We start from the raw sequence: 15,394 nt of genomic DNA, 5'->3' as shown, positions 1-15,394 counted from the left end.
CTCTGCACATCCCGCTGCTCCCGTTTCTGCTCCGGTCCCCAGCCAGACCCCCAGCTCATCCATCCATCCATCCATCCATCCATCCATCCATCCATCCATCCATCCAGGGGGATGGATGGAGCAGGGGTGCAGGAGGAGGGAGGGAAGTGGCAGCCCCCACTCAGGACCAGACCCTGCCGCAGAGGAGCAGGGATTCACATCCAGGCACTGCCACCCTACGGAGCATCCTCAGCAGCGTTGGAGCCGCCTTCCCGCCGGGGTGTGGCTCCCCTTCCCATCCCCTCCCGTCCCACCCTCCTCTTCCCATCCTCTCCCATCCCACCCTGTCTCATCCCATCCCGTCTCATCTTGTCCCATCCCACACCGCACCCTCCCCACCGCACTACGGGACCCCCCAAAGAGGGAACCACAGACAACCCCCGGGGGCAGATGGGCGCCCGGCCACCCCGGCTGCACTGGCAGAGCCGTGGGGATCCAGTCGGGAGCCTCGCCCGCCTCCCCGGCACGCTCGGGCTCTTGCCCCAGGGGGATCTGGGTGGCCACGGGCACAGGGGTCAGGAGCTGCCCACGCTGGTACGTGCGCCGAGCTGCTGCTGGGTCTCAGCGGAGAGGCACACAAAGCGCGCGGCTCTGCCCGGCGTCGCGGCCGTCTCTGGGGACGGATCCAGACATTCCCTGCTCCTGGTTGTTTGTTTTATCTGCAAATTGCTGGCAGGCCGCGGGGCGCAGCCGCCCTCCCTGCCCGGGGGGTCCCGCAGGAGGCTGCAGCTGACCGCAGCATCCGGCACGGGCCACCTCGCCACCCTCGGGGGCTCTGCCAGGGAGGATGAAGGCCAGGGCTGGGCCAGCGTGCCCAGAGGCCACCCTCACCTCTGTGGTCCCCACGGTCCCTGCGCTGGCTGCCCCCCCCGCTGCCCCGTCCCAATCCCGGCTCCCCACTGCGGGGCTTTGCATGGGGTCAGGGGGACACAGCCACGGGCTTCGGTGGCCTTGGGGACACCGGGGGACAGCCGGCAGAGGACAGACCCCTGCCAAGCTGCCAACCTCCAAGGAAACCCCAAACCCCTGTGGGCTCCTGGTGGCGGCGGCGTGGGGCAGAGCCCCCCAGGATGGCAGGGCAGGGCTGCCAGCCCCGGGGCTTCTGCGCGCTGCCGGGAAGCCTGGGGAGCCGGCGCCTGTCCCAGCTCGTCCCAGACCACCCAAAAACCGGCGGGGAAGGAGGCGCCTGACTCACGGCCGCGTTTTGGAAGCCGAAATCTCCCGCTCATCGGCGGGCGCTGACGTCGCGGCCGCAGCCCGTGCCCGCGGGCTGGCGCAGGGCGTCACGCCAGGCGCTGCGGGGGCCAAACCCTCCGGCCGGGGCAGGCGGAGGATGGTGAGTGGCCTCGGGGAGGAAGGCTCTGTGGGCGGGCTGGAGTGAAACCCGGGGCCACACACCACCACGTGCGGCAAACGCTGGCGCCAGGGAAAGTCCTGGGCAGCGTTTTGGCAGCTCCTTGACAACCACCCCCGAAAGCAGGGGTTTGGGGGGGGGACGACACATCGCTGAGCTGGGTGGGTAGAGGGGGGCTGCAGGAGAGCCCCCCGCCCCAGGTTGCGATGCCGCTGCGGGGCCCAGCCGGGCTCAGCGCAGCCCTGGGGAGCACGAGTCGCCTGGGTTCAAGCCCGGCTGCAGCCCTGGCCGGACCCTGGGCGATGCTCAGTGGCCCCCCCAGGTCTGCAGGGAGGGCTGAGGGCGCTGGGTGCCAGCCAGGAGCAAAGGTCTCCTTCCCCCTCACTGTGCCTCAGTTTCCCCTGTGTAAACCCCCTCCAGGTCTGGGGGAGGGGGGGGTTCTCTGTCAGAGCCAGCCCAGCCCCAGGAGCCCCCCACTGCTGTGGGGGCCATGCCGGGGCCTGTCCAGGTGGCAGGTCATGAGCTGGGGGGGGGTGTCTTGACCCAGGCGATGCTCGTCGGGGTGCGCTGGCCCCCGGCAGAGGGGACGCGGCCGAGGGGGGGAAGTGCCGGCAGCTCCCGTTGGGCTGGGAGCGCCAAGCCGCAGGCGGCCGGCGGGGGTTGTGGGGGGGGAGCATCGCACATCGGGACCCAATTAACGGCAGGAATTGTTTTGTGAAATACCAAACCCTCATGGCACGGCCCGATATTGGGAACAGATTTATCTGCTTTGCTCTTCCCCTTTCCAAAACGCGGCCTCGGCCCGGTTGGAAAAAACCCCCATCGCCGAGCTCCTCACCTGGGGCTCTCCCATCCCGCTGTCCCCACGTCCCCCCGGACCCGGTGGGGGGGCCAGAGGAGGGGGGGGGAATGGGCAGCGATGCTGGGGGCAGCAGAGCCCTGGGGGAAACAACCCCGGGAGACGTAGCGGCCGCGGAACCCGCTCAACAAAACCGGACCCGCGGGAGCGTTTATTCTTCTTTTTAATTATAATCCAAATTGTAACACAGCCGTAAAACGCCCCTAACAACACCGAATAGGAAATGTATACGTTCCCATAGCGCCTACCTCAGGGATCAGAACGCGCTCATACAAAAATAGAAAATAGGGTATTTTTTTTATATATATATATATATATATATAATATATATGATATTTATATAAAGGCAATAGCTTCTCGGTGTGAGAGATGAGATGGTATTTACACAGGTGACAACACACAAAATGAGAGAAGTAGTAAAAATAAATACAGAGGGTGTCGACAGAGCCGGGGCGGAGTGGGGGGGGAAATGGGGGGGCCAGGGGTGGGGGTCCCCGGGGTGGGGACAGGCAGGGCCATCGCCCCCCTCCTGTCCCCCTCCACCACACCGTGCTCCCCGCAGCCACCCCAGCCCTGTGCCCCCGGGGGGGCTCCGCAGGGGGGCCAGGAGCTGAGCTGGGCACCCTGAGTGCCTGCGGGGGCCATGGACCACCCCCCTGCCTCCCTCGGCTGCTTCCAAAGCCGGGAGGGCTCCGGGCAGGCTGCCCACCGGCAGTGGGTTCCGGGTTGGGGCACCGGCTGCAGCAGTGGGCTCGGTGGGCCTGGGTTAGCGGGGGGGGACGGTCGTGCCCCCCCAGGGAGGGCTGCCATGGCCCGCAGTGGGCAGCGCTGCCCGGCCGCTATCGCACCAGCCGTCGGGCACCGGCGTCGCCTCCGAAGATGGGCAGGATCCTTATATCCCCCCCGTGAAGGGGCCCGGAAAAAGCCTAAACTAAAATCCGTTTTAACATACGCGTGCTAAAACTTTAGGAGAAAAATAACATACATATATATATATATTTATTTTTTTATATATATGTATATAAAAATATCTATCTATCCGTCCCCAATCTGACGCAGCCCGTGCTGCCTTTCCCGCCGCTGGCAGCTGGGGCTGAGCCCCTCCGGGGAAGGCGAAAGCGCAGATTCCCTCTAGACCTCGAGGTCCCGGCCAGAAACGTCAGCAGAGTACCGAGAATTCAATCCAAAAATAAATAGCCCCAGGGCTGCCGGCCAAGGACACGTTGAGGGGGGAAAGGGGGCCCAACGTGCGGCAGCTCGGACGCCCCCTCAGCGCTGTACGAGCGCCGGCGGCCGAGAGCTCTGCCGGACACCGGAGCATCCCCGGGATGGCTCGGCATTCCCTGGGATGGCTCGGCATCACCCTGGCCGCACGGGCTGGGAGCCCCCTCCCCTGCTGGCAGGACCGAGAATCGGGCCCCCTGCGACTGCATAACATAGACAGGTATAAATAAGGATCTTTTTATCTTAATAAATATCAGGTATATGATTTGTACAATATACACATAATGCCCCTGTCTCCCGGGTCCGGCCTCGCGGCGAGGGAGGATTCACACGTAGTTCTCCTCCGCGTTGTCCGTCTCCGGGGAGAATCTGGCCGCAGCTGGAAACGGAGCAGAAGAAAGGGAGGGGGGGGGGGAGGAGGGAAAGCGGTGAGGGGGGTGCGAGGGGCGGCCGGGTGCTGGGGGTCCCAGCCCGCTGCCCCGCCCCCCCGCCCCAACCCTCCCCGGGACGCCCCGCTCACCCGAGCAGCTGCCGTAGTGGCGCACGCCGATGGAGCGGCCGCGGTGGCAGGTGGCCCGCCGGAGGTGGCACGCCGAGGGGTAGGTGACGTTGTTGTTGCCGCAGAGGGCATGGTCCAGGCTGGTGGGCTCGGGGCAGGGCGCCGTCCGGCACATCACGCAGTGGGCGCTGCCCGTCTGGTCCACCACGCAGGTGTGGGTGCCGGGGCACACCACGCTGGAGCAGGACTCTGCGGGAAAGCACACGCGGGAGGACGCGGCTGAGCCGGGGACGGCCGTCCTCCTCCCCCAGCTCCTCCGATCCAGGCGGGCATCGCTCCAGGGACACCCAGCCAGCCCGGCCCCCTCCCACCATAAGGGGACAGAGCTGGGCTGGAGGGTCCCAACTCCCCCATCGCCACCGCTTCCGAGGATGGGAGCTGGCAGGGGACAATGTCCCGGGTGCGAGGGACAATGTCCCGGGTGTGAGGGACCGCGTGGCCCCGCAGCCCCTGGGTACAGCCCCAGCCGGAGCCTCGCGGGGCTGGGGGGATCCATCTGCAGAGCCTGAGCTCGGGGGGCTGAGCCCGGCTCGGCGCGGTGGGACCTGGTGGGGGCGAGTGGCCCCGTGCAGGTGCCTTGGCACGGTGACCAGCAGCCGCTCTGACCCAGCTGGCAGCCACCCCGGCCAGCAGTGAAGGGCAGGGTCACCTGGACCCGACCCAGCCCGGTTAGCGGGGGCAGAGGCAGCCAGCGCTCAGGATCGGGCCCTGCGCAGAGCTCTGCAGGGCTGGCGCGGAGCGGGGGGGCTCATAGACATCCCCCCCCCCCACCCCAAACCCCATCCTGAGGTCTGCGCATCCTGCCAGCCCTGCGGCCCCCCCACGCCAGCACATTCCTGTGGCAGCCATGGGGGCACGGCGGGACCCGCAGTGCTCCCCCGACACCGTAAATACTGCGCAACGCCGGCCTTCTGCCTTCCTCAATCTCTCTCTCCTCCACCCCCCTGCCCCCCCCCGGAATTGGAAGGGGATTTGGCATCTGCAACTCCCAACTCACATTTCTTGCCCCATATTTCCCTGTGCAGTCCAGAGCTTGACAGGCAAAGCATTTCAGAGAGGAGGGCTGGCAAAAATAATCATAATAATTCTGACAGTTCTTGGCAGGGCAAGGAGGACTGCTGCTCTCTTTAACAAAACAACAAAAAAAAAAAAAAGAAAAAGAAAAAGAGGGGGCTCGATGTTTGTAAGTGACATTTTACGGACTGTTATTCCTCAGCCGGCGGCAAGGCTAAGCCCCCGCTGCACTGACAGGCTGGGTCGGCATCACGGGCAGCTCCGTTGCCACATCCCCATTGGAGTGGCCAAGCCAGGGCCCCGGGTGGCCAGTGGCTGCCAGCCGCAGCGAGGGCGATGCCAAGGGACGCGACTCCCCCGCAGGCCACTGGTGGCCACCAGCGCTGGGCTGGCTGCGGAGCAATGCCCCTCAGCCGGAACAGAGCCCCATGTCCCATGGGGGGAGCCCTGCGCTGGGGCAGACCTTCGCCCCCCGGGCACAGCCAGCGCCAGGCGCAGGCTGGTGGAGCCGCCGGTGCTCGGGGCAGGACGGTTCCTCCAGGGACACGCTGCCCACAGCGGGGACAACGGGGGGGACCCGTCTTCCTGGGCGGGTGAGAGGAGGACATAGCCGTGGGCATAGCCGTGCTGGCACAACATGGCAGGGCCACCCCTCCTTGGCACACTCGAGCAGCTCATGGTAGCCAGGAGAGCCGGCGAGCCCGCGGGACTGCGCTGCCGTCCATCTCCCTACACGCGGGTACTGCTGGGACAGGTCCCACGCGGGGCTGGGACACAAGAGCCGCGGGGGATGGGATGAAAAGGTGGCGGTGGGGGGGACACGACACCTACTTTTGCATTTTCCCTGGTACATCACTTCGAGGTCGGGGTGGTCTCTGCACTTGGCCGTCAGCAGGTCGCACTCGTCGCGGTAGGTGTAGCCGTCGGAGCCGCAGACCTGCAGCTTGCGGGGCAGGCTGGAGCAGTCGGGGGCGCAGGCGCACTGGGGACGCCCGTGCTTCATCTTGCAGACCTTGTCGGGGCCGCACACCACCCCCTCGCAGCTCTCTGTGGAGGGGGGAGACAGAGGGGACCGGCACGTGAGGACGCAGCACCGGCTGCCCCCCACGAGGGAAGGACCCCTGTGCCCAGCCTGGCTGGCGCCCCGAGGCACGCACCGACCGGGACGGGGCCAGCATCAGCACTCGGGGGTCGCAAATCCCTCCCAGGGTCCCAAAAAAACACACGCTGACGCCGAGCTGCCCCGAGCAGCATCTGGATCTGCTCAGCTCCGCCAAGGAGCAGGTCGTTGGCTGGAGCTCCGCACGCTCATCCAGCCAGAGCCCCGGCCTCCGCTCAGCACCAGCTCACTCATTTCTATGGAGTTCTTTTTTGGAAGGAGACATTTCTTTTTCTTGTGCAATGGAAAAAAAAAAAAAAAATTTAAAAAAAAAAAAATCTCTCTCTGCAAGGCCCCTGCTCCTCCAGAAGGAACTGGGCTTCGCAAGTTGTCTGGGCAATCAAGAACGCCGCTTCCACCAGACAATACCCAGCCCTGTTTCGCTCCGGGCCTCCGTGACTTGAACACAAGAGCGGGACACGGCAGCGAGCGCAGATCCCCAGACAGGCGGCCGCTTTGTCCCCAGGGTCACATACCCCCCCCACCCCGGCCCCCGAACCCCCCCAGCCAACCCGGGGGCCGGGTTCAGAGGGTCCCGCCAGCGCCCGGGGCCGTGCCCACGCCAAGGGGACGGAGAGGGGCCAGTCTCGGATGCTGGTGCCTCCGTGGGGAGAGGCAAAGGGGTCAGAGCCCACAGCAGGGTAAGGATGGGGGGTCTGGAAGCCCCTCACCCCACAGGGATCCTTTGCTCCCCGGGAGTTGGGGGGAGAGGGGCTGCCCCCGGCGCAGGGACACGGCTCCATCAGCACCCGCGGGGAGGAAGGTCGGGCAGGACCGAGAAACTTCCCGAGCCGGGGATTCACCCCGCGCAGGAGGGATTCCCACAGACAGGGTGTGTGCTGGGAGCCGTCGGGAGGCACAGAGGGGGATTTCCCCACCGGAGAGGGGTCACTTAGGGAGACAGCGGTGGTGGGAAGGAGGAGGAGGAGGAGGAGGAAGGGGAAATTCCCTGTCTGCTTGGCCCAGCTCTCCCCAGGGGAAATTCCCTGGTGGGAGACAGACAGTTCCCGGTTTGCTCCCTGATTTCCATAGCTGGGGCCTGTCCCAGGGAAGGGGAGAGCAGCAGGCTGAGCCCCGGCAGCATCCCTGCGGAAAGCTGCAGGGTTGAGACCCTGGGACAGAGGGGCAGCCCCAGGGCTGCCGGAGCAAGCGGAAACCTCATTGCCCTCCGCTCCGGAGGGCTCCAGGACACGGCCGACCTGCTCAGAGTTGGGCCATCCCGTCTCCGCAAGGAGGGAGGCAGCGGGACCATCCACCCTGTGACCCCAGCCCGGCTCTCCCCCCTGCGCCGTGGCCCCAGAGGGGGACGCCGTGTCCCCAGCAGCTGGAGCCAGGAATTTTGCCTCCCCTCCGGAGACCTGCTGCCGAGACCCCGGGGCCTGACCAGCACCTTCCCGCGGGGCTCGGCCGCCCCGGCTGCTGGCCCAGGGCTGGTGGCTGCAGCCACTTTATCCTGGAGTAACCTTTGCCGGCCCCACGAACCCGGCTCGGCTCATCCGCCCTTTTCCAAGGCCTCTGGCGCGCTGGAGCCCGGTGGGGAGCAGCACCAGCTCCATCTGGATGGGACAGGCAGGGGCTTTCTGAAGGGTGGGGAGGTGTGGGGTACGTGCCGACCGGGCTCTCCGGCGCTTTTGGTAAAGGTCCTGCTCCCAGATCCCGATGATCCCCAGGATCCGCAGCCCCCAGTGGGATCTGTGGCCGCTGGCAGCCCCCCGTGCCTCCCAGCCTCCCCACAGAGGTGAGGGCAGACCCCTGGGACGAGGGCTGCCTGTCCCCATGGCGCTCGGACACGGGGAAGCTGCGCTCCCAGCCAGCCCCTGGAGAGGGTCCCGGTGCTGCCGGCACCCACCGAGCAGGACCATCCCAGGGGAGATGGGGCAGAAAGGCAGGGCCAGGATCCCACCCAGCCATGGCACAGGGTGCAACCCCGAGGGCCAAGGAGCAGCCAGTACGGCAGCACCAGGGAGCACAGAGAGGCTGGAAGAAGCGGTTTTAAGAATTTCTTTTTTTTTCTTCCCCCTTTAAGCAAATAACGACATGACCTTCCAAAGACCTGCTCCTGCCTACTGCGGTCAGCAGGTCCTCCAGCATGTTCTCACAGGGCCACGCAAGTGCGACTGGGGGATCCGCGCCTCCGGCGCACGCCAAAACATCTGGCGGGGCTGGAACTCACAGCTGGAGAGTTTCCACTTCTGGAACTGCCCGTTACATAAAGCCATTTCACACACACGCTGGGAGGAGGAAGGGGGAGCAGAGGGGAAGAAATAGATCTTTTTTTCCTTACCAAAAAAAAAAAAAAAAAAGAAACCACACACCACCACACAAAAACCCAACTTCAGAAGTTTCCCTCTGAGCAGACCTGGCGAGGGCAGGGGCGGGAGGCCACAGCAGAGTTAACCGGGGAACTGGGAGCCCCAGCTCGGCTCCTCGCACTCGGGCTGCCCAGCCAAGACCCAGGTCACGCATCCCACTCCGCAGCCAAGCAACAAAAATAGACGCGAAACGAGAACTGCCAGGGGACGGAGGCTACCCCATGAGCCCCAGCCGCCCCCCATCCATCCCAGGGCTGCAGCAGCACGGGGTCTGTGGTCCCTGGGGTCCCTGTGCTGCCCCAGACACCCCAGGAGGCAGCCGGCGAGCCTGCCGTGGGGCAGCCCTGCCCCACCATCCGGAGCTGCGGGCTCCGAGCATCCCCCCCAAACCTCTGAGCATCCTCCCCGGGCAGAGCTCACCTTTGCAGGGGTGGCAGGTCACCAGCCCCAGGAAGCCCAGCAGGCTGATCTTGTTGCCTGGGTAGGTGTAATTAGACCAAGCCACGTCCACGTTGCCGTTGGCACAGCATTCCTCCCACGTCACACCCGTCTTCAGGATCATGGTGCACTTGGCCTCCTTCCCCTGCTGCAGCCAGCAGATCCCACCTGCGGAGAGGGCAGAGGGTGAGGGGCCACCGCGGGAAGGGCAGCGAGACCCCGGCCATGTCACCAGTGGGGCAGAGCCACGGGGACCACACCAGTGCCTGGGAAGGGCCGGTTGGGATGAAATTGGGAACCTGAAGAGGCTCCGTGCTGGTGCCCATCCCTTCTGCGGCACAAGGGCTGTCCCAGAGCAGGCATCCCTGTGGGAGCCCGGCACAGCGCGGCAGCTCCGTGCCCGCACTGCCGCCCCAGTGCCCTGGGCTGCTGGTAGCCCAGCTCCTCTGGCCAAGGAGGAGCCATTAGGCTCCAAACCCAGCACTGGCACCTCAGGGACGCACTGGTTATGCCAGCACTCACAACCGACGCTCTGGGAGATGCCCAGCCAGGATCTGGGCTTGCAGCTTTCCCCCCCCGGCATCGCTGCCCAGTTCCCGAGGGACAGCCGTGCTGCGGGGGCTGGATCCCCCGGCGTGGGCCAGCGGCCCCATGGAGGGACAGGGACCATCCCCACAGCGAGGGTGCCCGACACCCACAGCCTCAGCGAGGGGCATCTGAGGCACCGGCTGGAGAACAGGGCACTTGACACAGCCCTTGGGACGGGGCCAGCCCAGCGGCACCGGATCCCTCTGAGTCAAAAGCCTGTTTGTTCCTTAACCCCACGAGCGAATCAGTTATAATTTTTTTTTTTTTTTGTGAGTGATTCCTTTGCAATTTCCGCCTCTGCAAACCAGCCTCTTCTGACGCGTATTTGGGTTTATGCTCTCATTAGCTGCGTTTGAGCTGGTTTGTTAAACGGCTGAAGATGGGAGGGAGGGATGGGGGAAGGGACAGATCCTGCTGGTGCCGGGATGGAGTCACTCCCCTCCAAAGCGGGGATTCACCCTGTCCTAAAACAGAGTCAGCACCCCCCCTGGACCCTGGGTGTCCCTCCAACTCCCTCCCATGCACCCGATTGTGGTTCGGCCAAAAGCAGGTGGGGCTCCAGCCTGGCTGCAGCCAGCGATTGCCTCACAAGGACGGAGCAAACCCTCGGGCTGCGGGAACCAGCAGCCTGGCCACCGCGGGAAGCATCAGCCAGGCCAACACACCTCTGCCTCGGGGGGGTTTTCCTCTGTGGATTTGTCTAATCGGTCTTTCGATCCCATTTCTCCTTTAAAACACCCAGTGGCCCTGATCCCCCCTCCATGGTACCAAGCTCCCTGGGAGCCACGTTCTGGCTTTGGACTGTGGTCACCCTGCAACTGCTGCCCGTGGGATCCCACCCGCCATGGGACGGACCCACGCGCCCCCTGATCACACGTCCAACCACAGGGGTGCAGCCCCAGCCAGCAGCAGCGGGGCACACGCCGCCTCCTGAGTCGCGCTGGGACGCCAAGGGACATGCCCCAGCCAGGGAGACAGAGCCCACCTGCCCCGTGAGTGGAGCAAGGTGACGCATGGGGGCCAGCGTGGGGCTCTTGGGGTGCCTCATCCTTGGGGGTTCCCCAGTGCCTCAGCCGCGAGGGTGCAGCGCTCCCGCACTCAGCGCGGCTGCGGCACCCGGGCTCTGCCAGGGGACACAGAGCACGTCCCTGCCCGGGGCCTTCCAGTGCCTGTACTCGACCCTGGGCAGCAGCGAGGGGCAATCCCGGGGTCTGGGGGCGATGCCAAACTCCATCCCGGGGGCTGCAGCGGCACCAGGGGCCTCGCGGGAGTCTCCCCCATCCTTTGGGGCATCCTGACCTGCCGCTCGTCAGGCAGCGGCACCGGCCCATGCTGCCGAGAGCGATGGGACCATGTGAGGGGGAAGATGGAAACCCCAGCGCCGCTGCGGGAGAGCCGAGGCCGGCAGCAGCTCTCACCGCTCCGCCGGGAAGGGCTGCTGGAGCCCCGCACCGGGATCCCGGCCAGCCTGAGTGCGGGATGGCTTCCCTGCGGGGAAACAGCTTCCCAAGAGCCCGGACACCTCCCGGGAGAGCTGCCAGCCCCGTCAGCCGAACCGGGAGGGGTTCAAGCTGCGAAATCCACACCCAGATCAGGAACCGGCTGCCATGCCCCGTTCTTCCCACCCAGCTCATATAGCTCCAGAGCGGGGCTCTCCAGCCCCCCAGCCTGGGGAGAGGGACACCCCCTCCCCCGCCCTAGGCAGCCATCCCGGGAGCAATGCAGGGGGGCTGGCGGGACCAGTCAGGCTGTCGGCCCGGTTGCCCCCACCCCGGGGCACACAGAGGTGCAGGATGGCGGGGCCGGGCACCAGCACCGCCACCATACGGGACGTGGCAGCAGGGCCATGCGGGACCCCTGGTACCCGCTCCCGCTGCGGCACCCCTGGGACCGAGCCCAACGGAGGCAGCTGCCTGCAGGGAGGGACAGCCAGGGGACAGGGGTCACCCGATGGCACTGCCAGCCCCGGGCACCTCTCCGCTACCGTCTGGCGCCCGAACCCCTCCCGGGGAAACGGGTTTCTGCCGCCCAGAGCCCGGCCCCGCAGCCCGCACCCACCCGGCCGGGGCGGCGGCTGCCGGGAGGGACCGGGGAGGGGGGCGGGGGGGAACGACGGGGACAGCAACGCCCGGGGCGGGGAGGGGGACAGCCCGGTAACGGCGCCGGGACCCCGGGCAGAGCCGCCCCAAGCACCTGCCGGCGGGGCCGAGCCGGGATCCCGGCGGCACCGACGGCCCGGGGCGGCCCCGGCGGGGAGCGGCGGCCCCGGTGCCGCCGTCCCCCCACCCCCTTCCCCCTCCGGCGGGACCCCCCCCTCCCCACACACACACCCCGGCGGCACTTACCGTGCGCGGCGGCGGCGGGGCTGCAGAGGGCGAGCAGGCAGAGCGCCAGCCGCAGCGGCATGGCCGAGCCGGGGCGGCGGGACGGACCGGGACGGGGCCGGGACACTCCGGCGACCTGTTGCCTGTGCGGCGGCGGCGGGGCCGGCCGAGCTATAAAGCGGCGGGGCGGTGAATCACCGGGCGGGGCGGCGAGGGGTGGGTGGCTGGGGGGGGGCCACGGCCGGGGGCGGGGGCAGCGGGCGGGGGTGGGAGGTGGGGGGCGATGGGGGGTGGGGGGGGCGCTGAGAGTTGGGGGGCGAGGGTGGAAATTGGGGTGCAAAAAGGGGGGGGGTGTCGGGGGGGGCTGAGAGTTGGGGGGCGAGGGTGGAAATTGGGGTGCAAAAAGGGGGGGGGGGTCGGTGGGAGCGCGGGGGGGCGGATGTGGGGTGCAGCGAGGGGCTGCTCGTCACCGCCCGTGGGTGAGGGGGTGGGTGTCGGGGGGTGGGGGGGACGACGCGTCCGTGGGGCTGGCCCCCCGCAGCTGGACCGCACTGGGGTGGCCGAGGGGCTGGGGAAGGTTTGGGGGTGCCCCCGCGCTCGGGGTGCGGAGGAAGGGATGTGACCTTCGGAGCGGAGACGTGACCCGGGAGATCCCGAAGGTGGGGGACTGCCGGGGCCTGGGTGCTGCCCAGAGCAGCCCCCCCCCCCCCGCCCCGTCCCTCCCCACGCCGCTCCTTCCCCACCCACCCATCCTCGCGTGAACCCTCTGTCTGCCTCCTCCCACCCTCCTCCTCCTCCTCCTCCCCGCAAGCAGCCCCGTCTGGCAGCAGCCTTACGGTAAGGTCTGTGTCATGTGGCCCCTTTCATCTTTGCTCCCTAAACCCCGGCGTAGCTCCGCCGGCGGCCCGGCATCACCCACGCTGCGCCGGCTGGGAAACTGAGGCAACGCTGAGTCCCGCTGCCTCCAGCTGCTTGAGCCTTGGTCCCGGTGAGGTGAGGAGGAGAAGGAGAAGAGCTGGGGAGGAGGGGGGAACGCACCCCCCCATGGCACACACTGGCACTGTCCTCCCCACATGTCCCCGTCGCTGCTAGGGCCTCTCCATCCCAGCTCCCGAATGTGTGCCGCATCCTGCGCGGCCCGTCCTGGGCTGGGGAACCGTGACTGTGCCAGCGCTGCCAGGCTTCGGGGGGACGGTTCTGGCAGGATCGGGGTGGGCAGGGGGGGCTGCGGGGAGCCCAGGACAAGGTGAGTCTGGGTCCCCAACGTCACCTATAGCCTTGCTCCCTGCTTGGTGCCACCATATGGAGATCGCCCACCCATCTGCAAGGGGCACAGCCAAGGGCCCCCCCATGCGTCACCCCGCTCCCCGGGCAGAGCACTGGGGACGCAGGGCTCGCTCTGCCTGTCCCCGCTCCGCCTGCTGCAGCCCGGGGACCTCCTCCAGCCCCGTGAACTTCTGTGTCCGTCCCCGGCCGCGCAGCTGAGGAACGTTTTACCCTTTGCACTGGCCTCAGCTGAGGTCATGTTTTCGGCAGAGCTGAGCCGGGCTCTTTCAGGAGTGGGGCCCCGGCCGGAGGGCCCGGGGGACCTTGCACCACCCCTCCAGCCTGCGGCAGCCTCCTCGCTCCGAGCCGGTGCCAGCACAGCGTGAGCCGCTCGGTTTGGCGCGGGATGGGGCTGGATGCAGCTTTGGGACAGCGAGACACGGAGCAGCCCGGGGTCCCTCGGCTTGGGGAGGGGGGGAGCGGGATGGGATGCCAGCAGCCAGCACAGGCAGAGGCGTTGTGTCTGCTGGCACCACCGTGTCCCCATCCCTCCCTCCATCCTAAGGATGAGTCCCAGGGAAGGGCAGCGGGCTGGCCCTCCACCAGGGTGGATTTTACCCCCATTCTCCACATACAGTTCCTCGCACCCCCAGGGAGGGGACAGGAAAGGGGAAGGCTGGGGTTTTACCCCAGGTGGCGTTTGGTGGAGGGGCCCTCGGGCGGAACAGCATGCGTGCGGGGCTGGGAGCCCCGTGGCGATGGCCAGTGAAGGCTCTGCTGCCCCGGGGAGGAAGGGCAGAGCCGGCGGCCCCGGCTGCGCAGGCTCCCGGCGTGCTGCTGGCCCCGGGCTGGGCAGCGCTGCTCCCGTCCCCGTCCCTGTTCCCGGCCGGCGTGACCCCTGGCTCGCTCTGCCGGCCTCGGAGCCATTGCCCATGTAAGGGCAGAAGAGCCAAATCCCTGAGCTGGGTTTCGATGAGCGAGCGGGTGGTGATGCACTCGCTCACATGCTCCAAGGATGCAAGAGGAGGCCAGGGAGGGATTTTCCCTGGCTGCGAGTGGCGTTGCACAACGGTCGGCTTTGGCAGGGAAGGGGTCGGACCTCGCTCCGCAGCAGCCGGCGCTGCCGCATCTGGAAGGGAGCAGCCGGGCTCCCGCTCCGCCTGACGTGGGGCAGGAGGAGCCTGGGGGCCGGAGGGGAGCGGCTCGGGCTCCTTCCCCAAAGCTGGCGTATCTCACTGCCTCGAGAAGGCCCATGGGTGCCCAGGGGCTCGGACCCCTTCCGAGGCCACCCTGATCCCAGCAAAGCCGTGCTGGGGGCTCCGCTCGCCCCCTGCTCCGGCTCCGGCAGCCCTGGGAAGCGCCGTCCTGCCGTGGGCAGGGAAGCAACTTGCCCACGGTCTCGCCTCAGGCGGGGGCCAAGGTTGGTTCTCAAGCAAAGCTGGGAGCGAAACTCCACCAACCAGCCTGGGGCAACGCTGCCGCCCCCCTGCCCTCCGCTCCCGCCCGACAGCAGCCGAGCCCCGGCAGCACCCACGGAGCCGGGCTGGGACCATGGAGAAACCAGCCCGGCTCCGGCACCCGGGAGAAGCAAAGGAGCCCGCGGGCCGGGCAGGGGGCTGGGGGCGGCGGGAGGAGCTGGAGAGGGGACAAAGGAGCCCTTTGGAGCCGCAGTGAATGGCAGCCTCACATCTGACCTTTCCGTCTGGGTGCTGGCATCGTGCTGGGCCGGCGGCAGGATTTCGGGCTGAGGCTCAAGGGCCAGCTGTCCTCCCTCCCAAACCCGAGCTGCTTCGTTCGCCTGAACGGCTGGGCTCCTTTAAGGAGGGAATCTCGCCTCTCGCATCAGTTCAGGCTAATTAAACTCTGCTAAACCAATTAGAGCTGCAATTTGCAACAAGACATTCAATTGAGAAGTGTTTCTCACAGAGCCCAGGGTCAGGGCACAGGCAAAAGAGCAGAGGTTTCATGTTGGCGGCGTGGGTTTGCGGGCAGGCGTCGGGCCGGTCCCTGGCTGCCTTTTGGTCGCCATTTTCCCCTCGGAGCGAAGCCGATCCCGGCCCCGTTACGCTCCCGTCGCAGCGGGACTCCCGCGTTTCTGCAGTGCAAATGGAGATGCTGCCCGAGTCCCAGCAGTGCCCCCGAGGGACTGGGGGTCCCCGCACCCGAGGCGCTGCCCAAGCTCAGCCGTAGCTGTGGGGCCACAGGAACCCCCCAGGGACGGGACCCGTGCTCGAGGTCTGCCGAGGGTCCGCACGAGA

At 67.1% G+C, this 15,394-nt stretch overlaps 1 protein-coding gene across 1 annotated transcript; it reads right to left on the bottom strand.

Annotated features, from left to right (window-relative positions):
- Positions 1–3,666: 3,666 nt before the first annotated feature.
- Positions 3,667–12,060, bottom strand: FSTL3 (follistatin like 3). The gene is made up of 5 exons (XM_074565968.1): positions 11,892–12,060; positions 8,941–9,126; positions 5,881–6,096; positions 3,997–4,224; positions 3,667–3,855 (listed from the first exon to the last, which is right to left on the bottom strand). Exons 1-5 carry the CDS (start codon positions 11,950–11,952, stop codon positions 3,803–3,805), a joined length of 744 nt encoding a protein of 247 aa, XP_074422069.1. The 5' UTR covers positions 11,953–12,060; the 3' UTR covers positions 3,667–3,802.
- Positions 12,061–15,394: the final 3,334 nt, after the last annotated feature.

The sequence above is a fragment of the Larus michahellis genome, chromosome 23 (assembly GCF_964199755.1).
Source record: "Larus michahellis chromosome 23, bLarMic1.1, whole genome shotgun sequence".
Lineage (NCBI taxonomy): Eukaryota > Metazoa > Chordata > Aves > Charadriiformes > Laridae > Larus > Larus michahellis.
This window is presented reverse-complemented; position numbering and strand designations above follow the sequence as displayed.

Bases quoted from the DNA above. Each gene is read 5' to 3' on its own strand.
- FSTL3 (XM_074565968.1), bottom strand. From the start codon at position 11,952: ATGCCGCTGCGGCTGGCGCTCTGCCTGCTCGCCCTCTGCAGCCCCGCC. The intron at 4,225-5,880 runs GTAGGTGTCGTG...GCTTTCCCGCAG, and splicing joins GTACCAGGGAAAATGCAAAA to AGTCCTGCTCCAGCGTGGTG. The intron at 3,856-3,996 runs GTGAGCGGGGCG...CTCCGTTTCCAG, and splicing joins CCACTACGGCAGCTGCTCGG to CTGCGGCCAGATTCTCCCCG.